General features: G+C 41.8%; 1 protein-coding gene across 1 annotated transcript in view; it reads left to right on the top strand.

Annotated features, from left to right (window-relative positions):
- Window positions 1–14574: 14574 nt before the first annotated feature.
- LOC111946770 overlaps window positions 14575–22190 on the top strand; it is a 39937-nt gene continuing 32321 nt past the window's right edge. Inside the window, exons 1-2 of the mRNA XM_023951026.1 lie at window positions 14575–15656; window positions 17164–17279. Of these exons, the coding sequence (XP_023806794.1) occupies window positions 15431–15656; window positions 17164–17279 (342 nt within the window). The 5' untranslated portion in view covers window positions 14575–15430. The remainder of the gene's footprint in view (window positions 15657–17163; window positions 17280–22190) is intronic.

Here is a 22190-nt window from a genome sequence, read left to right on the forward strand (position 1 = left end):
TTCTATGTACTGAAGCTCCGTGAACGGCAGAGCGCCTAATGGACCGGGCTCTGTCATCTTATCTGTTGTTGGGGGTGTGCAACGCCCCGCCCCGCCTCTTAGAACTTAAAGCTTGATACCGCAGCCGCGTGTGGGGGGAGCATGGCATTTCAAAGGCGCTGCTGGCTCTGTGAGCTCGCATTTATAGGCCGAGAACTGCAGAGCCGGTACCAGGAGGAGACACGCGGGGCGGCTTCAATAAACACTCCGGTTGTCCGGAGTGGTCTCCTGCCGGGGACTTGACATGCCGCGGGGCAGAAAGCGACTTTCTGATGACAGAGAGTTTGCGCTCAGTGAAATTAAACACGCGTCTGCAGTGACGTATGTATCAGAGGATGTCCGATTTGCCAATCTGCATGTCAATCAAGTCCCGTACTTCTCGGTGAGGATTTTGATTGGCTGGTGGATTTTTTAGAAGTACTTTTTTTTTTTAAATCTTCTCTGTCCCGCGATCTACCCTCATGTCCTTGAAGATCGACCGGTCGATCGTGATTGAGGTAATGAGCACCCCTGGTTTAGACTAATAATAAAATGCGATTTTAAAATGATTTGAGTGTGATTTAAGAATAAAAACTATAAAATGAGGCATGGTATATAGAAAATATGAGACTCTAATAGCCGTATGCTTATTGGCCACCCCTGCTCCAATGTGAAAATACGTCTCTCTGGAAGCAGCATAACTGTCATAAACACAATAAATTGGAATGGAAAGACCACTTGGAATAATTTGATGAGTATGCACGAGAGAGAAGGCCTTAAAATATTTGCTTATAGCTCACCAGGGAGACGTGCCTGGTCTGTTTGCTTCCTCTTCATGCTTTTCTCCGGCTCGGGTGACTCCGCCCTGCCAGCTCAGGTGCTCATGTGGCTTCGGACTTGCGGGATGGACATGGTGGATAGCTATAGCGAGCAGCAGGGTCTTACTACGCTTAGCAACAATTGAAAAGAAATCACGCCCGCACACTGAGAAAATGTAAGCAACAAATCCAGTAGCATTTAATTTGTATGACTGTCCGTTTCGTAGTGGGTGGGATCGACGTTATCGATAATGACTGGACATTTGAGCGCGGGCGGCAATAGACTGATGGCAATAAATTCAAACTGGTTGCATGAAACTCAGGAAGGAGCGTTCATTAACATTAAAAAAATTACCTTGGTTACCAAACTACGGAGGCTCAGTTTTGTGGGCAAGTCTAAAAGAAAAGCCTTAAAACTGATCAAATGGATGCAAAAAAATCTTCTTTAAGGGAGTGAAATAAAATGCAGTGTCTGTCACAGAAGAATGATATTGAAAAAATAGAGGACAAGAGATCACTACACTGTTAATATATGTATTAATCCCATACAAGGAATTTATAAATGGCTTGTGAATATTTGGTCTCGCTTTGATTGGGGGGCTTTAAAACACTCAATAAACTGTTAACAAGAACACAATTATTACATGTACATGTATTATCTTATAAGGCATTTGTATAAAATTGCAAAAGCTAACACTTATTTTATAAAGGATTAACAAATGCTAATAAATGTCAAATAAATCAATCAATCAAACTTTATTCATAAAGCATTTTTCATATAAAAGTATAACACAAAGTGCTTTACATTAAAACAAAACAAAATAAATAATATAAAAACAAGCATGAAAATTAAAATAAACAATCAAATAAATAAACAAATAAATAAATAAATAAATAAATAAATAAATAGAAATAAAAATAGGGCCCCCCCTCCCCGTACCTACACAACCCCCCACTTCTTTCACATCTACCACCCCTCAACTGATGGGGAAAGACAATGAGAAATAAGAAATATGCTGAGCACGAAAACAAGGTGTTGGAAAAGCTGATAATTGGAACTTCACTCTCAGTGAATCGCTGCATGACCAGCCAAATGCAGCAACACACGCGGGGACCGCTCCACCACAGCAGAGAGGTGATGCAGGTACCCATCCAGAGCCGCTGTGGCTGAACAGCAGCCAACCCAGAGGGAGAGGTCCCAACTGAGGAAGCACCGGGAAAAATAAAAAACAGAATGAATGAAACGTATTGATAAAAGCCATTAATAAGGTAAATTAAATTTAAAATAACACATTAAAATATAGTGTAAGTTCATAAAGCAAGATAAAATGGATAAATAAAAACAAATAAATAAATAAAAACAAATAAAAACATAAATAGTAGTAGTAAAAAATTTGCTGAAAGCCAGGGTAACCCTTGTGCTATCCTAGGCACTTTAACATTGGGAGCTGGGTCATCTAGACCCACTTTCTTGTCACCTCGTGACATAAAATGGTAACGCTTAATAATAAGAGTCCGCAACCCTTGTGCTATCTTAGGCATTTTAACATTTGGAGTTGGGTCATCTAGACCCACTAGACAGTGCGCTAAACCTTTTTTCTTCAATGATTTGTGAACATCACTGGTGTCCATGGATTATGTAGCCAATGTAATATTTGTTTTGTTTATTTCACCAAAATGTTGCTTTTTTTATTATCTTTAATTTGACATTTGTAAAAGAATGTTCTAAGCAGATACTTTTATTTTGATGGTTCCCTACAACTAGTTCACCCAGACTCTGATAAGGACACTCCTGAAGTGCTGACTCATGCAAATCCAGTGAAAAATGAGGAATGTGAAGTCACGACTCGAGTAGGGAGAGTTAGTAAAAAGGTCAACAGACTTATCCAAACTATGGTTCAGAGGCCTTTGGGTTTAAAAGGATGTGCAAATTCTCTTAGTAGGAAGTCTCAGTCATTGTTGACATTATTCTGAAAGTTCAGAGGATAGCTTTGTTTTTTTTGGTACATGGTATTTAAGTAACCCTCAGAATCTACGAGTTTTGGTGGCAAGGTACTCGTATGGTGTAGACGGCATCATATAAATCTAAGTGATACTAAGGTCTGATCAACCTTAAGCTGACTCTGAACCTGTATAGCGGGTAATTTTCTAATTGACTGTGAAGCTGAGAGCTTTCTTTGAGCCATCGCCGTGTATTGAGGTTTTGTTTTCTATTAGATAGATTTTGGCAAAATCTAGGTGGGGAGGATGTAGCCCATGTAATATTAGTTGTGTTAATTTCACCAAAATGTTGCTTTTTTTTATCTTTAATTTGACATTTGTAAAAGAATGTTCTAAGCAGAGACTTTTATTTTGATGGTTCACTACTTCCTGTTCTTTCGCGGCATTCCCCTCTGTCTCCGTGAGGACTGCCGAGAGGAGGTAAGCAGTGGACTTTGCTTGTAATAGTTGGGGTAAAAAGAGAGTTTAGATAAAGTTTAAAACATAGAAAAACTATGTTTATAAGTTAAAACTCTTCTCACACCCTTTTTGTTTTTGCCAATCGTATGAAAAATGTTGTTAAAGGTAAATGCAGCACTCAGAAGTATGTTAGTGTTAGCAGGACTCAAGCTAACAAGCAGTATGGTCTCGTGTGTCTGTGGTTTTTTTTCTCTGCCTTCCTTCAGGTGTGTGTTGGAGCGAGACCAGAAATAAAACACGTGCTGTATTTGTTTATTGCTTTAACACAGGTTTGTGAGCATTTATTTTGATCAGAAATATTTTATTACTTTTTGATTGTATTATTTATTTCTATTTGCTTTGAGTATTATTGAGTTGTTATTTGTATCAGTGTTTTGTGATTTAAAATAATGTAAAAATGGCATTTAGTGAGGGGAGTGTGCTAAAGTAAATTATACGATCACGCTGTAATTATTATTTAATGTATTTTTGTCATATGTACCTGAATCTCCGTGAGGACTGCCGAGGGAACGTGTGTGTTGGTGCGAGACCAGAAATAAAACACATGTGCTGTTTTTTGTTTTGTTTTGCTTTAACGCAGTAAAATCCCTCATTCTGGATGGCAATTCCTGTGTGAGACTTGTTATTCATCTGAAAACACAACACAGAAGATCTTAGCCGGGGCTGCATGCACCCCGCAGCATACTGTGCCCCGGCTACAATTACATGAAATCTTTCCACCTTTGTCATGGTAGGGAGAACACGTCAATGCAAGGGTGGGGTCATCTAAGATAGAACAAGGGTTAAGCCATATCATCCTATATTTTGTTCCCTAAGGCCTGTAGCTTTACTGAGGGACATTTTAATGCCTGCTGATTCTGTTAAGTTCTAGTTTTACCACATCTTTCATCAGCATTTGACGTGGTTGACCATCTGATCTGATTGGAAAGATTGAGGGATCTAATTGGTTTGTCAGTAAGTTCTCCACTGGTTTTCCTCTTATCTGGTCAGCGTTTCAGTGCCATGGCTAACAACATAATATCTACAGTACCAAAAGTTTGGACACACTTTCCCATTCATTTAAATGAGAAGGTGTGTCCAAGCTTTAGGTCTGTACTGTACATCAGCAGACTAACTGTGTGTTGTTCCTCAAGGCTCAGTTTTGGGTCCTGTCCCATTTCTGTTATAAATGATCCCCCTCAGAAAGTTTATCCAGGGGTTTAGTGATGTCTCCTACCACTTCTTTGCTGATGATATCCAGCTATATTTCTCTTTTAAGCCCTCTAAGACACACAAACTGGACTCTGTGATGAACTGCCTTATGCAGATAAAACAATGGCTCTGTAAAAACTCAAAGAAAGCAGAAACACTAGTTATTGCAACTTATGATGCCATACCAGGGATTAAGCAGCATTTGGATTCTATTGGCCAGGCTGTCAAACCCAGTCTTAGAAACTTGTGTGTAACTTTTGACAAAGTCCTGGAGCAGCATTCCAAACAGCTGATCAAGAACTGTTTCTGCCAGTTCAGGAATATTTTTAAGCTCTTGAAAATTGTGTCATATGAAGATCTAGAACCACTTATTCATGCCTTTGTGTCTACACGGTTAGACTACTGTAATAGTCTGTTTTCCTGTCAGAATAAGAAGGAACTGTCTCGCCTGAAGTTGATCCAAAACTCTGCTGCGAAGATCATCAGAGAGTGCAATGTGTGTGTCTTAGAGGGTTTAAAAGAGATCTTGACATACACTAAGAGAAGAGATCACATCTCCCCTATCCTCAGAGTTCTTTATTGTCTCCTGGTTGCTTAACGCTCTCAGTATGAAATATTAGTGCTGACATTTAGGCCACTCCATCAAGCTCCTTTATCCCTTGTGCTATCCTTGGCAATTTAACATTGGGAGTTGGGTCATCTAGACCCACTAGACAGTGCGCTGAACCATTTTTCTTCAATGATTTGTGAACAGACAGATTCTTCCAGGCTGTTGCTCCTAAACTCTGGAATGAGCTCCAGTTCTCCCCGCGTTCCCTGGACTCTGTGAATTATTTTCAAAGCCAACTTAAAACTTTATTTTGCAAAGCATTTTAACTAAACTGTTTTTCTTTGGGCTTGGGATTATTGTTTTACGTGGTACATGTTTTTGTCTTTATGTTTTTATGTTTTTTGCTGATTCTTATTCCCCACACAAACACTCACACAGCTCGCAATAATTAGTTTGTTTGTTTACCCGGAAGTTAGTGACCAACCTTCATGTGACTCACCTGACATTGAGTTTGGATTTTATTTTTAAGGTAGATCATTGTAATCTTTGTAAATAACAGATTATGATCTTTGAGGAGAAAATTGAAAATGTTTGTTGTTGTTTTTTTAAGACATTGTAAACTTTTTGCCGGACCCTGAGCTCATGAAGAGCAATACCCAGTAGGAGGGGCATATGATTTAAAAAGGGAAGTGAGACAGGAAATGATTTGCTGCGTCTTGGGATGATGTGGCCTTTGTGAGGAGCAGTGGATATGCTCCCTTTCCTCTAAATAAAGAAGAAAACTAACCTTGGCTCCTCTGCATTCATTGTGTGGCCTGACAAGCTTTTCCCTGAAAAACCCATGACAAGCACCTTGTGACTTTTGTTCTGTGAAAGGTGCTTTATGATTCAAATGTACTTACTCACTTACTTACTTACTTACTTAGGGGTGAGTGCCTTTTCTAAAAGAGGTCAACAGAAACATTAACTCAGGCAATAACTTTAACTTAACCAACTAAACAGACCAAGTAACAGAAACAAACTGACCTAACCAAAGACACAACAGGGGAACATATATAGTGGCTGATCAGACCACTTAAGAAACATGGGGGGGAACTAACATGACTACACAAACATTTAACAAAGACTATAAAGACAAGACTTAACACAAAACTTGGTCTCTTAGTGGAAGAGAAAAATCATCAAAAGTGGAACAAAATGACTACTGACCAACAGAAGCAAAGCAAATAAACATTAAATAAGTCCATTAGTTTCTCCCCTGGAGGCTTCTGTCGATGGTGTCTGCCCAATTGCCTGACTGGAGTATTTAAAGGCTCTGAAGACTTGACCTCCTCCTTTGCCAGTCCTCACAGCACAGCTCCAGGAGCAGAACCTCAGCCACATCCGTAGCGACCAGTAGCACCCTCAGCCCTGGCAACTCAAAAAACAGGTGACATTAATTAAACAAACCAAAATAAGTAAACTAAACAAATATACATGTGCTAGAAATTATTGAAAATAGATAATACATGTATAGTTTTAACTCAAAGAAATGTGTGCATTTATTTAAGAATAAAGAATCTGAAATAATAAAATTAAAAATAAAATGTGCAATGCTGGGGGGAGGTTACCGCCATTTTGTTTGTGGGTGTGGCAGGGTATGCTGCCATCACACTCACATAGTTCAGAAGCAACAACAGGGAAACACAATTGAATTTGTCATGACAGCAGCCGCCCTGCCCTCCTGCGACTGCTCGTCACCTCTGATTCACTCCACCTGTTTGCCTGAGTATATATCACTGCCATGCAGCTCCACTCGCTGCTGGAACGTCAAGTCTTCTGCCTGATTCCGAGCTTACTCATGCTCTGTGTTTTCAGTCTTTAGCCTGTCTGCAAGCCCTTCCTTTTGCTCCACGCTCCCAAGATCTCAGACCTCCAGCCCGCCAGCCCGCCAGCCAGCCGATATCCCAGCCTCTCTACTCTACTTGTGGTTCCAAGTTTTCAATTATCAACTTACCTGCCTGTGACCTCCATTTACTTTGCCAAGTCCTCTCTCAAGATACCAAGCAGTAAGACTTTCCTCTTCTGCAAACTGTGTTCACGGACTTCCTCATTCCAATACCTGCTTTGGACTCTGCTCTGTTCCCCTCCTCCTCTCATTCCTCATTACCCACAAGTCTGCCTCAGCGCCCTCTGGTGTCAAGTTCCAGCCATTGTCCTGCCTGCTCTGATCCTCAAATAAACTCTGAAGTATTACTCTTGGGTCTGTCATATTTTTGGTCCTCAAGACCTGGTCCTGACAGAATTACCCTTACGGAGTGAATTAAGTGGGTAAAATGGATCATTCTTTAGATCACCCAGGTGGTATAAATGGAATTATATCTGCAACTCCAAACATTTTTGTTTTCATAGTATGTGTGGATAAAGATACCTCTTGACCAAATTTCTCAATATTTTAAGAATTTGTTCCTAACTTGGTTAAAAAAGTTAATTTAAGACCAAGCAAAAAGTATAAAAGCTAAGTATTAAATTCTTTCATATTAAATACACACAGTACATATTAAATTCAATATGTACATTTATATTCTAGAGGACAACTTGTAGAAATCAACATTATGGGTCCAGTGCGTAAGGTATACAATTTTCCAATTATATTGTGATTTGTCACATTGTCTGAGTAAATAAAGGCAGAATATGTGAGTCAAATCCAACATTTGTCTGCATGTTTATATGAGAGGTGTATGGTCAAACAGAGGACAACATCTGTCTGTTGTATAATGAGCTCTTTGATTTGTTCTTGGTGCAGATGGCCAGTCACGCTTCCTGATTTCGCACAGTAAATGCCGCAACAACAAATCGCTCAGGCTGTGATCCAAAGACAGGGACTTCCTGTAGGACAAACAAAAGATAAGCTAATAAACATCTGTGGGTACAACATCAATTAATTAGTAAATCATTAAAGAGGAAGTTTGGTCCAGGAAAGGTTTGAATGTCAAAACACTAAAGTTGTGCTTTATACTGTTCTTATCTTGTGTACTCCATCAACTTTATTTGTCCTACCATTCCCACTCGCTCATTTGTTGAACATCAAGCCTCTTTATCTGCTTTTCTCATTCCAGCTGACACATCAAGTATCTTCCTTCCTGTCTCCTGATCACCTCCCAGTCTCCCAAAGTCTTTTTCAACTCCTCCCTATAAAAAACACACTGCACTTTGCCTTTTTTAACTTTAGTCACTTGGTGCTCTCCTCTGCCCTTTTTCTCTTCATCTTGCTGGCCTTTAGTTATCCTACACACCAACATTCTATCCTGTCTGGCTACATTTTCACTAACTAAAACTTTGCAATCACTGATCTATTTTAGATGACAACATTGCCGAGATAATGTTAGTTTTTTTGTGTAAAATTTATCAAACATATTGTGATCATACTGTTCAAAAGTTATAGTTGCCTTTGCACCAACATCTAAAAATATATTTAAAAAATAAATCACTATTTAGAAAGAATATATTTGTTTTTCTGTGAGGTTACATAAAATTGCATGGTAATAAACTGGAGGGAAAAAACACTTAGCAGGGTAAAATTTCAAACAATTTTGTTGAACATTATTACTGAAAACTAACTTAACTTTTATTACAAGTTTTAGAAAAAACAGCTGCAACTTCCAGCCTTTATCACAATTATCACAAAAATGCATTTGAGACTATGACTATGAGTTTCTCATTCTTTTTCATTTTTGGATGCTGGTGTGCCGCAGGATTTTTGTCAAGGATAAAGTGTGCCTTGGCTCAAAAAAGGTTGAAAAACACTGACTTAACCCATCTCCCTCCAGACTTAGGCCGTATCCAAATCTTTCCCCTACCCCTACGGCTTGTCTCTACCCCTACCTTTAGTCCTCCAAACGGAGAGTTATCAAAAAATAAATTCGGACGTTTCTGCCACTCGATTACATCATGAATAGTCACCAGTCATCTACATTGCCCATAGATGCTTGGAAAATACATAACATCAACTTTATAACTTAATGAAAATATTTTGTTACTTTTGCATGACTTAAAAAGGTCATGCAAAAATAAAAAGTCATTACTTACATCACAAGTACGAACAACTCGGATTACCCTACTGGCAGAGGAATACCCAGTCTCAAGTAGGTACCATAACCAATCGGCCTGTAATAACTGTCCTTTCGACTGAGGGTAATGTCACACTACAGTAACCCCACTACATAGCGTGGAGATCTGCTCGGGCTCTACATATTTTCCTTTAACGTTTCCTTTTGAAACCCAAAGTTTTTTAGCTCATAAGTTGTGTCTGACATTATTCTTTGTGATGTTTATAGAAAGATTTTGCCACAACCCACTTTGTAAAAAGATCTGTGGCTGTTAGAATGAACCTGCTGCCCTCACAAGCGAACCATGTCTCTGATCATAGCAGCTGGAGTCTCGTGGTTATGTTCGCAGGCAGGAAAGGTGCTTTGTTAAAGTGTGCGGTCCTGAGAAGGGTTCGGAACACAGTCCGTTCGGCTGCAATGCACTAAATAATAATCATAACAATAATAAAAGCACGTTTAGAAGATAATCTCGCTCTATGTCGTAGCTCTGTTTTTTTAAAACGGACCGCATAATATCTTCTTCTAAGGTAGTATCGTAATTGGTCCAGACCAATCACTATCTGATACGTCATCGGACCAATGGACAGCCAATCACATAATGTGACGTCAGCATTAGTCGAAGGACCCCGAACGTTGTTGCAGGCCGAATGGTTATGGTACCCACAACGGCTTATCAAAAAAAATATACAAGTTCGGACACCGCTTAAGCTTCAAAAACGCCTACAATTCGAGCAATAGGGAGGAGCCAGAGGGCTAGGGAAGGAATTCAGATTCTGACAACATTCAACTTCCAGTCTCAGAATCCTCCTTTTATCTGACACTCTTGTCACCTCCAGAACAATCTTAGCAAACTCTTCCTTCAGGATCACTCCTACTCCAATTCTCCTTTCATTTACACCAGGATAAAACTAGAAATGCACGATAATAACTTTTTACAACCGATACCCGATATTTTCCTGCCTCTTGTAGCCGATACTTATGCTCAACCGATATATCCCTCCCTGTTCTCTGTCTTTGGCGGGCCCTGTGGCGGTCCTGCTGGCCCTGGCCTGGGTGGCTGTGTGATAGCCCAGGGGGCGGTTGTTCTCTATTTGCTAGATCCTAGCTGCTGTGGCGGTGGCCTTGGTGCTCGGTGTGGGGATGACTGGGCACTCTCCCTCCTTCTTTTTACATTCCATCATCCCTTTTAGAAGAACATAAACAATTGCCCGAGCACAGGTGTTAGCTCACCTTTGCACAATTACTTTGTGTGATTGAATTAAATATTTCACACTAGTTGGTTGAAATGCATAGGTATGCGTGTGTGAACATTATTTGTATTGTGCTCATGCCAACAGTTATGTTTGTGACATTTGAGTGTGTGTGTGGACAGGCTCCACCCTTCTAGACTTGTATTACATCTGAACCTCACCGTAGTGATTGTAACCATCCAGCAACTTGTTGCTTTATACTGCTTCATGGTCCCCTCCCCCTTCTATAATCACCCTCCTATCCCCCCTCTCTAACATCCCTCTCTCTTCTTCCCTCCTTTTCTTTTCCGTCCGGTCCAACACACAAAAGATTTTCAAATGTTATTAAAATTAATAAAGTCTGGCCTCGATTACAAAAGGGGTTTATTCAGACATACCTCTGGTTTGTCAGAAGATCCATAACCCCCCCCTTGTTAAAGTAAAATATGTACAACACAAGAGGCCTTCAGCTCTCATCTATTTGCCCAGTTGTTGGACAGGACAAGTTAAAAAAAAGAAAAAAAAAGATTTTTTTTATCCAAAAATGTAAAAATTGTTACTTTGTCTAAAACTGAGGTGCAAAATAAATGGTTGCTCATAGAAAATACTTTTTTTTAAAACATAGACATTTAAGCATCTGTTGTAGCCACTCCTCCAGCTTGGGGGTTACTGCCCCGAGTGCTCCAATGACCATAGGCACCACTGTCACCTTCACTTTCCAGGCTTTCTCCAGTTCTTCTCTGAGTCCCTGGTATTTGTCCAGTTTCTCGGGTTCCTTCTTCCTGATATTCCCATCGCTTGGCACTGCCATATCCACCACAACGGCTTTCCTCTGTTCTTTATCCACTACTACAATGTCTGGTTGGTTCGCCATTACCATCCTATCAGTTTGGATCTGGAAGTCCCACAGGATCTTTGCCCTCTCATTTACTACTACCTTCGGAGGTGTTTCCCATTTTGACCTTGGGGTTTCCAGTTCATATTCTGCACACATGTTCCTGTATATTATTCCAGCCACTTGATTTTGGCGCTCCACGTATGCTTTACCTGCCAGCATCTTACATCCTGCAGTTATGTGCTGGATTGTTTCAGGCGCCTCTTTGCACAGCCTACACCTTGGGTCTTGTCTGGTGTGGTAGATCTGAGCTTCTATCGCTCTGGTGCTCAGGGCTTGTTCCTGAGCTGCCAGGATGAGCGCTTCACAGCTGTCCTGTAGGCCTGCCCTTTCTAGCCATTGGTAGGACTTCTTGATATCAGCCACTTCAGTTATGGTCCGGTGGTACATCCCATGCAGGGGTTTGTCCTCCCATGAGGATCTGTCCTCCAGCACTGTATCCTCTGCTCTCCATTGCCTGAGACATTCACTGAGCACACTGTCAGTTGGGGCCTTGAGCTTGATGTATTCATGCATCTGGATGTTTCATCCTGGATAGTGGCTTCTACGCTCACTAGTCCTCGGCGTCCTTCCTTGCGGCTAGCATACAGTCTCAGGGTGCTGGATTTGGGATGGAGCCCTACATGCATGGTGAGAATCTTTCGTGTTTTAACATCCGTGGTCTGTATCTCTTCCTTTGGCCATCTTATTATTCCTGCAGGATATCTGATAACTGGCAGTGCGTGGCTGTTTATTGCTCGGGTCTTATTTTTGCCATTGAGCTGGCGTCTCAGGACTTGCCTTACTCGTTGGAGGTATTAAGCTGTTGCAGCTTTCCTTGTTGCCTGCTCCAGGTTGCCATTTGCCTGCGGAATTCCAAGGTACTTGTAACTGTCCTCGATGTCTGCTATTGTTCCTTCTGGGAGTGAGACCCCTCCTGTGTGGACTACCTAGCCTCTCTTCATCACCAGCCGGCTGCATTTCTCGAGCCCAAATGACATCCCAATGTCAGTACTGTAGCTCCTGGTGGTGTGGATCAGGGAGTCAATGTCACGCTCGCTCTTAGCATATAGCTGGATGTCATCCATGTAGAGGAGGTGACTGATGTTGGCCCCATTTCTGAGTCTGTATCCATAGCCAGTGTTAAAAATACTAGTTGTCATCCAGCACCACCAGCAGGCCACACCCACTATCAGCTCAATAGTGAGCACCTGTGAGACTCAACCAGGAACTTACTTAACTCAGCCAGCTTGCATTCCCTTCCCCCCTCCAACCTCTACCAGGAGAAAAAGCAGTCCCAGCCAAATGCTACCACAGATCAGTCCATGTCCAGCTAAGTGGATGCATCATAGACGTATGTTTTATTATCTTCAACCAACAATGAATGATGTGTCATTGTATTCATTTGTTTCTGCATTTAATTACAGGAAAAATCATCCACAACTCATCAGCTCAATCCAAATAAATAAGATGCCTGTGGAGATTTGGGAGTTCAGTGTTTGAATGTGCACCCCACCTAAGATGTTCGATGACCCACACCAACTAAACAGTTTTCTTTATGGTCCTTCGAGCCGGAAGTAACATCTATGGTGGACTATGGCTTCCAAATACCCATGGCAGGATGAGCAGCATAAAGAGAGACCTAGACGAGTCAGGAGACCACCAAAGTACCTACAAGACTATCGAACTGAATTCTATGGACAAACCTCAAAGCAAACCAAAGAGGAGATGGAACTTGCTGCAGAGGCCGCAGAGACTCGTGCATTGAGGAATGAAGTGGCCGAGTTAAAGGGCATGGTCAGAGACCTGATTGGTAGGGTTAAGCAGTATGAGCACACCTCAACTGAAAGTGAATCAGAGGTGGAGAGCGACAGACCCCAAGAACCTCAGCCTGCATCAGACCAAGTAAGTCATGCCAGTGATATCCCATATGAGAAAGTCCACTCTGAGCTCACTATATCTGAAATGGCTGCTATCCCAGATACTGGGAAAATATCCCAGTCTGCTCAAACACTCTATCCCTGTAGCCATGCTCACACAGCCTTTCTACCATACAAACCGAAGGAACCGGCTGCAGTTCCCCATGTTACACAAACTCAAGTTAACGCATCATCCCTCCCAACAATTTCTGTCATTAAATCCAGCTGCTGTTCCATACACCTCTTCTACTTCAGTATCACCTCATGGAATTGTTACCTCTACATCTACAAGTGTACATTTGGCGTCAGCTGTCACTCCTTATGTTCCACTAAACCAACCTCCTTGGTACGTGCCTGCAACTCAGGCACCACAGCATTATTTAACATTGGATCAAAGGCCACAATTTCCAAGCCAAGGATTAAATGCAGTCCATGCAAACTATGCTCTTACCAGCCAGCAACCACCACCACAGAGGATGTTTGCACCTATGCAAGCAATGCAACCACCATCCATTGCAGTACCTCAAGTTTCCTCTAGTTTGCCACCAAATGTTTCCTCAACAGGTAATGTGGCTCCATATGTACAGCATCCTATGCAGCAGCAAATGATAGGCTCTGGATATTCAATGCGTGTTGAGGGCCCTTCATTTCCTTATTTCAGTCATGATGACCCCTATGAATTTATACTGTTAAAAATGGCTCTTATGAACTTACTACCAGCTGACGAGTCAGAAATGTACAAATACCATATTTTGTTAAAACAATTTCCGTTATCCTGCTGCACGGCACATTGCACTGTCTTATGCTCATCATCCCCAACCTTATACCAGAGCTTTAGTTGCTTTGGAGCAACAGTTTGGCCAACCGCATCAATTAGCACTAAAAGAGATTCAAACTATTTTGAGTCTTCCTAGAGTTGCTCCTGGAGATGCAGAAGGGTTTCAGAACTTTGCTGTTAGAGTGAGGTCATTGGTTGGTCTGTTACAGTCTCTTGGAACAGGAGAAGGTAATGCAGAGTTGGCATGCGCTTCACATGTACGTCTTTTAAGTAAGCTCCCTGTCACGGTGAGGGGTTGGCTCGAGAGCCGGTAGGACCCAGATGCAGAGGCGGAGGCACACGGTTCAAGGACAAGGGGGTTTAATAACAAACAAACAAAAGGCGCTGCCGAGCAGGATCACAAAGAAAACAAAACTTACTGTGGCGTGGCTAGAAACATGGAACGTGAGCGTGACTAGAAACATGGAGACATGAACACCATGACAAAAGGTAATGGACCAGCACAGGAGGAAGGCAGAGACAAGACTTAAATACAGACAGGGCAGACAAGACACAGGTGAAAATGATCAGGGCAGATGGGCACCAAAGGAAGTAAAACTCAAGAAACAAGACAAGACAGAAAACCTTTCAAAATAAAACAGGAAACAGAACCAAACAAGACAGAACAAGAACCAAGACGAAAAACAAGACACAACAAACTCAAAACATGACACTCCCTACAGAGATAGTTTCCAACTTTGTTCGGCATGCTCGTTCAACGATGCCCGTTGTTCATTATAATTTGGTAGATTTTGCTGCATGGCTTGAAGTTGAAGCTGAATGTTAGGCTGTTGTAGCACAAACGAGTACCTTGCATGTTGTACCTCAAATGCATAGGAAGGAAGTGAGCCAAAGACAAAAGATGCCATTTGCAAACATTCTTCATGGAGCTGATGGAAAGGTTTCAGGTGTGTGTCCTGCTCAGGAAAAGGAATCTCAACAGCAAATAAGCTTTTCGTATGTTTATTGTATATCTACCACACACAATCTCACAAACTGTCATAATTTCAAAAGTTTGAGTGCAGATGAAGTTAAAAAATGGTTAAAGGAGCAGAACAGATGTTGGAAGTGTGGGAGAACCCATAAAGCTGTAGATTGTACTTTGAGAAAGCCATGTCCTAAGTGTAATGGCCAACATCTAGGAATATTGCATGACGCGAACCAGGCTCAAACATCGAGAGTTCTGTATATGAATCCACAGAGCCTATCACCCAAAGTACTGCTAAAAGTAGTGAAAGTGAGATTGAGTAATAAGGATCGAACCTTTGACACATATGCCATTTTAGATGATGGATCTGAGCGTACTATGTTGTTGCCAGGTGCAGCTAAGTATCTTGGGTTGAAGGGAGAACCAGAAAACCTTAAGTTATGTACAGTGAGACAGAGCTGTAAACCTTAAGATTTCAGCTGCTTCAAACCCAGAGAAAAGGTTCTCAATAGAAGGTGCATTTACATCAGATAAAATAATGCTAGTTGAACAGAGTTACCCGGTAGATAAACTGAAGCAACGGTACTCATACCTGCATGATGTTCCAGTGAACTCCTTTTCTAAGGTTCAACCCCATATTCTTATCGGTTCAGATAATCCATTTCTCATAACCCCAACTGAACAGGTCAGGTATGGTCCAAAGGGATCTCCAGCAGCTGTAAAGACCAGACCAGGATGGGCACTGCAAGGACCTACTTTTACATGTGAGTCTGATTCTATCCAGTGTCTATTTACCTCACAAGAAAACCCCTTTACGGAATTAAAGAGACATGTTAAGTTGTTATGGCAGGTCGATACACTTCCATTCAGAAATAAGAGGCTGCACACTAGGTCAAAGCAGGATCAGGAGGCAATGGATCTGTTACAAACTAAAACCATAAGGGTGGATGTAGATGGAACCAAGCGCCTTGCTACCCCATTATTAAGGAAGAAAGATGCCCCAAAGTTGAAAGTACCAATGGAATCAGTGATGCCCCTTCTTCGGAGATCTGAACGCAAGCTAGAGAAAACCCCTGAATTGGCTGAGACGTATAAACTCAGCCCAGAGCAAGTTTCAGAATCAGAGGAGTCATGGTATATCCCACATCACCTAGTGGAACATAATGGTAAACATCGTGCTGTATTTAATTGCTCCTTTACCTATCAAGGCCAAGCACTGAATGACCAGTTACTTCCAGATCCTCGTGACTACAACACCTGGTCAGCTCTTGTAGATGCCACTCAGGAAACCTTGAAATCTAATACCCCTAGTCTACAAAAAAGAGAAGCAGAGATCAAACTCATTTCCCATGCACAATCTGATAGCTTCCCAGAGGAATTCCAAGCATTGAAAAATGGAAAGGAAATCTCTCATCACAGTCGTCTCCTACCTTTGTCACCTGAGTTTGATGATGAATGTGAAATAATAAGAGTGGGTGGCAGGCTGAGACAAACTAACAACCTCGAACTTGATACAATTCACCCAATTGTACTGGATCCTAAGCATCCTCTAACACAACTGCTCATTAAGGATTATGACCAGCGTCTTTTACATCCTGGGCCTCATAGAGTATTTGCAGAAATACGTCGAGCATATTGGGTCCTTCGAGGTAGACAAGCTGTCAGAAAACATCAGTGGTTATGTACTGACTGTAGAAAGTGGCGAGCCAAACCTGTCATCCCTAAAATGGCTGACCTACCACCCTCTCGGTTACGTCTATGGAAACCCCCCCTTTTGGTCCACTGGTGTGGACTGTTTTGGACCACTACAAATCAAGCTTGGACATCGTGTGGAGAAGAGATGGGGTATTTTGTTCAAATGTATGACTACCAGATGTACTCATATTGAACTCTTACACAGTCTTGATACTGACAGCTTCCTCTTGGCAACCAGACGTTTCATCGCGCGCCGAGGCCGTCCCCATGAACTCCTTTCTGACTGTGGCACTAACTTTAAAGGGGGAGACAAGGAGTTAAGAGAAGCCTTTGCAGCCATGAACTTGCAACTAAAAGAACAGCTGAGTGAATACCAGATTAATTTCCAGTTTAATCCTCTAAACGCCCCTCATTTCGGAGGTGTGTGGGAAAGAGAAATTAGATCTGTTAAAGCGGCTCTCAAAGTAGCAGTGGGAAGCCAGACCCTACCGGAAGAAGTATTGCATACCGTTCTAGTGGAAATAGAGGGAATTTTGAACTCTAAACCCATTGGCTATGCATCATCTGATATTGCAGACCCTGATCCAGTTACACCAAACCTCCTGTTGATGGGGCGGCGAGATGCTTCTTTACCACAAGCTGTTTATGCAGACACGGGCTTACTGGGACGGAGGAAGTGGAGACACAGCCAGGTATTAGTGGATCAATTTTGGTTTTCATTCATAAGAAAGTACCTTCCTGACTTACAGTTACGGAATAAGTGGCAAAGGGACACTCAGTGTCTGACAGAAGGAACAGTCGTACTGTTAATGGACCCCCAAACTTCCTCGAGGATTGTGGCCTGTTGCCAAACTGACACGTTGTATTCCAAGCCCTGACGGAAGAATCCTCACTGCAGAGATTTCTTACAAAGGCAAGAAACTGGTGAGACCTGTGGCTAAGCTGGTTGTCCTTACCAGTTTTGAGTGACTTTAAGACAACTTGTATTTAATATATTCAAATGTCCCATTTGAAGGGGCGGCTGTTAAAAATACTAGTTGTCATCCAGCACCACCAGCAGGCCACACCCACTATCAGCTCAATAGTGAACACCTGTTCACTATTGAGCTGATAGTGGGTGATACAATTGAACACCTGTTCATCCACAACTCATCAGCTCAATCCAAATAAATAAGATGCCTGTGGAGATTTGGGAGTTCAGTGTTTGAATGTGCACCCCACCTAAGATGTTCGATGACCCACACCAACTAAACAGTTTTCTTTAGCCAGTCTTGTTGATTATTTGGCTGAGGGGGTTCAGACCTATGCAGAACAGCAGTGGGGACAGAGCATCACCTTGGTATATCCCACATTTGATGGACACTTGTGCAAGAGGCTTCCTATTGGCTTCAATATATATATATATATATATATATATATATATATATATATATATATATATATATATATATATATATATATATATAATAAAAGAAATGAAAAAATAAATAAAAACAAAACTTAATTTAGTTTTACACTTGCTTTAACCCTTGTGCTATCTTAGATGACCCCAACCTTGCATTGACGTGTTCTCCCTACCATGACAAAGGTGGGTAAAGGTGGAAAGATTTCATGTAATCCGTGGACACCAGTGAGGTTCACAAATCATGGAAGAAAAAAGGTTCAGCGCACTGTCTAGTGGGTCTAGATGACCCAACTCCCAACGTTAAAGTGCCTAGGATAGCACAAGGGTTACAGAACAGCAGGTGGTATGTTTTGTAAATTACAAAACTACATACTTGTTATATTTTCTCATCATTATTTTACTTAATCAGGTACACATATCTGAAAATGTTAATACAAAATAAGATTTTGAACCGTCAGAAAAATGAAACATTGCTTTAATGAAAACAATCTCCAGATATTCAAATTTAAAAATCTTACACATTCACTTGTGATATTTCTAAAGATATTGTAAAACAAACAAACAAAACTCTTATGTATATATATCTTTTTTACGAGTACAGTTCTTTTTCTCCCTCTCCTTTATCACAGAATAAGTTCACAGACGAACTTATTCTCTTTGATAAATTAGCTCTGACAAATGGACCACACTTTCATTAATTAAACATAGCTTTATAATAATTTCATACTGATACAGACCTTTTTTTTACCACAGATTTTGGGCATACAAGACATGCTTTTGCTATATAACTTAATTAGAAAATGATAAATGATCTGGTAGGGTGCACTTACATTTCCTAAAGGTCAGGGACACTTCAGTCTTCTTCCATTTTCATTCATCACACATTTGCCGAGGACCAGGAGCTGTTGCGTTTGCTCCGCTGTGTGAATTTGGAAATGGATAATGGCTGTAAGCTCTCTGAGTATGGGCCTCTACGTGTATGAGGCAAAAGTGTTGATGTTCCTACTGGAACATGAAGAAGTGCCAAGACCTTTCAAGGATTATAGCAGCATGCCAACATTCTGGAATTTTAGTTTGCAAATGAGCTTGACACAATTTCAAGCAGTTGTGTTTCCACTTTCTAGTAATTTTTCTTACAATTACAGTTTCTGCTCTCTTACAAGCCTCATTATTTTCTGATGATAACACTACAACACAACAGCTGCTATGGTTAGCTGCGAGGATCTTGTTAACACTCCATAGACCTCCACAAAACCAACGTATTATGAAATGAGTGATCTTGTTAAGATGGCAGGAAACTGCAATTAACTATTTGGGAATAACGCAATATACCATAATTTCCGGACTATAGAGCGCACCCGATTATAAGCCGCACCCATTATATTTTTAAAGGATAAACAATTTTGTATATACATAATACGCACCTGTCTATAAGCTCCATGTGCCCACATTGATTATTTATTAACCAGCTCTGGGTTAATAAAGAATTCTAAGGCCCTTTTTACCCTCTTTTTTTTTTCAAAATTACACAGGCTGTGAACCTATTACCACCTCACCTGTACACCTCTCACTTCTGTGACACCCTAGCTTCCTTCTTCACTTCAAAAATAGTAAGAAACTACTGAATACGTTTCTTAAAACAATCTTGCAGGGTAGATTCTCTTGTCTGGTTTTGTCTCTAAATTAGATCTTAAGATTGTGTTAAATTTAATCACTCTGGATTGGATGTTTTGTTCTTTGGTTTTTTGTTGTTGTTTTTCCTTACCTTTCAAAAATTAAAAAAAAAAAACCCTTGTTGGTGTAAAAGTAAAGGTTGAACATCTGTTCTTCTTCTTTCTCTTTCGGCTTTTCCCATCAGGGGTCGCCACAGCGAATCATCCTTTTCCACCTCACTCTATCATGGACATCTTCTACCCTAACATTAGCCAACTTCATGTCCTCTGTTAAGACATCCATGTATCTCCTCTTTGGCCGTCCTCTTGCCCTCCTGCCAGGCAGCTCCATCTCCAACATCCTTCTACCAATATATCCACTATCCCTCCTCTGAACATGTCCAAACCATCTCAGTCTGGCTTCTCTGACTTTGTCGCTAACACAGGCAACATGAGCCGTCCCTCTGATGTACTCGTTCCTTATCCTGTCTAACCTGGTCACTCCTAAGGAGAACCTCAACATCTTCATCTCCGCTACCTCCATATCAGCCTCTTGTCTCTGTCTCACTGCTACCGTCTCTAACCCATAGAGCAGAGCTGGTCTCACCACTGTCTTGTACACCTTTCCTTTGAGTCTTGCTGGCACTCTTCTGTCACACAACACTCCTGACACTTTCCTCCAACCGCTCCAACCTGCCTGCACTCGCCTCTTCACCTCTTTTCCACACTCCCCATCACACTGAACTGTTGACCCCAAGTACTTAAACTCCTGCACCTTCTTCACCTCAGCCCCCTGTAACCTAACGCTTCTACCTTGATCCCTCTCGTTCAGACACATGTATTCTGTCTTACTACGACTGACCTTCATGCCTCTTCTTTCCAGAGCAAACCTCCACCTCTCTAGCTGTTCCTCCACCTGCTCTCTACTCTCACTGCAAATTACAATGTCATCCGCAAACATCATTGTCCAGGGAGATTCCTGTCTTACCTTGTCTGTCAGCCTGTCCATCAGCATAGCAAACAAAAAAGGGCTCAAAGCTGATCCTTGGTGTAGTCCCACCTCCACCTTGAACTCCTCTGTCTGACCTACAGCACATCTCACCACCGTCATACTTCTCTCATACATGTCCTGAACTACTCTGACATACTTCTCTGCCACTCCAGACGACCTCATACAGTACCACAGCTCCTCCCTCGGCACCCTGTCATACGCCTTCTCTAAATCTACGAACACACAATGCAGCTCCTTCTGACCTTCTCTGTACTTTTCCATCAACATTCTCAAAGCAAAAATGGCATCAGTGGTGCTCTTACGGGGCATGAAACCATACTGCTGCTCACAGATCTCCACCTTCTTCCTAAGCCTGGCTTCCACTACTCTTTCCCACAGCTTCATTGTGTGGCTCATCAACTTTATTCCTCTATAGTTGCTGCAGTTCTGCGTGTCACCCTTGTTCTTAAAGATCGGAACCAGAACGCTTCTCCTCCATTCCTCAGGCATCTTCTCACTCTCTAAAATCCTATTGAACAACCTTGTTAGAAATTCCACTGCTGTCTCTCCTAGGCACTTCCATACCTCCACAGGAACGTCATCAGGACCAACGGCCTTTCCGCTCTTCATCCTTTTCAGAGCCTTCCTAACCTCATCCTTTCCAATCTCTGCTACTTCCTGCTCCACAACAACCACATCTTCCTCCCTTCTTTCCCTGTCATTTTCCACGTTCATCAGCTCCTCAAAATACTCCTTCCATCTTTTCTGTACACTCTCCTGGGTTGTTAGCACCTTTCCATCTCTGTCCTTAATCACCCTTATCTGTTGCACGTCCTTCCCATCTCTGTCTCTCTGTCTGGCTAGCCTGTACAAGTCCTTCTCTCCTTCCTTTGTGTCTAACCTGTCATATAGCTCATCGTAAGCCTTCTGTTTGGCCTTTGCCACCTCTCTCTTCACTCTACGCTGCGCTTCCTTGTACTCCTGTCTACCTTCCTCAGTCCTTTCTACATCCCACTTCCTTTTAGCCAACCTCTTCCTCTGGACGCATTCCTGTACTTCCTCATTCCACCACCAAGTCTCTTTACCGTCTTTCCTCTTTCCAGATGACACACCTAGCACCTTCCTACCTGTTTCCCTGATAATTTCTGCTGTAGTTTCCCAGTCATCTGGAAGCTCATCCTGACCACCCAGACCCTGTCTCAACTTCTGCCTAAATTCCTCACAAGTTTCTTCATTCTGTAGCTTCCACCACTTGGTCTTCTTTTCTGTTTTCCCTCTCTTCTTCTTCCTGACCTCCAGAGTCATCTTACACACCACCATGCGGTGCTGTCTGGCTACACTCTCTCCTACCACCACTTTGCAGTCAATAACCTCTCTCAAATGACCTTGTCTACATAGGATGTAGTCCACCTGGGTACTCCTACCTCCACTTCTGTATGTCACTCTATGTTCCTCTCTCTTCTGGAAGTAAGTGTTGACTACAGCCATTTCCATCCTCTTCGCAAAGTCCACCACCATCTGTCCCTCCAGATTCCTTTCCTTCACACCAAACCTG

The sequence above is a fragment of the Oryzias latipes genome, chromosome 3 (assembly GCF_002234675.1).
Source record: "Oryzias latipes chromosome 3, ASM223467v1".
NCBI classification, from domain to species: domain Eukaryota; kingdom Metazoa; phylum Chordata; class Actinopteri; order Beloniformes; family Adrianichthyidae; genus Oryzias; species Oryzias latipes.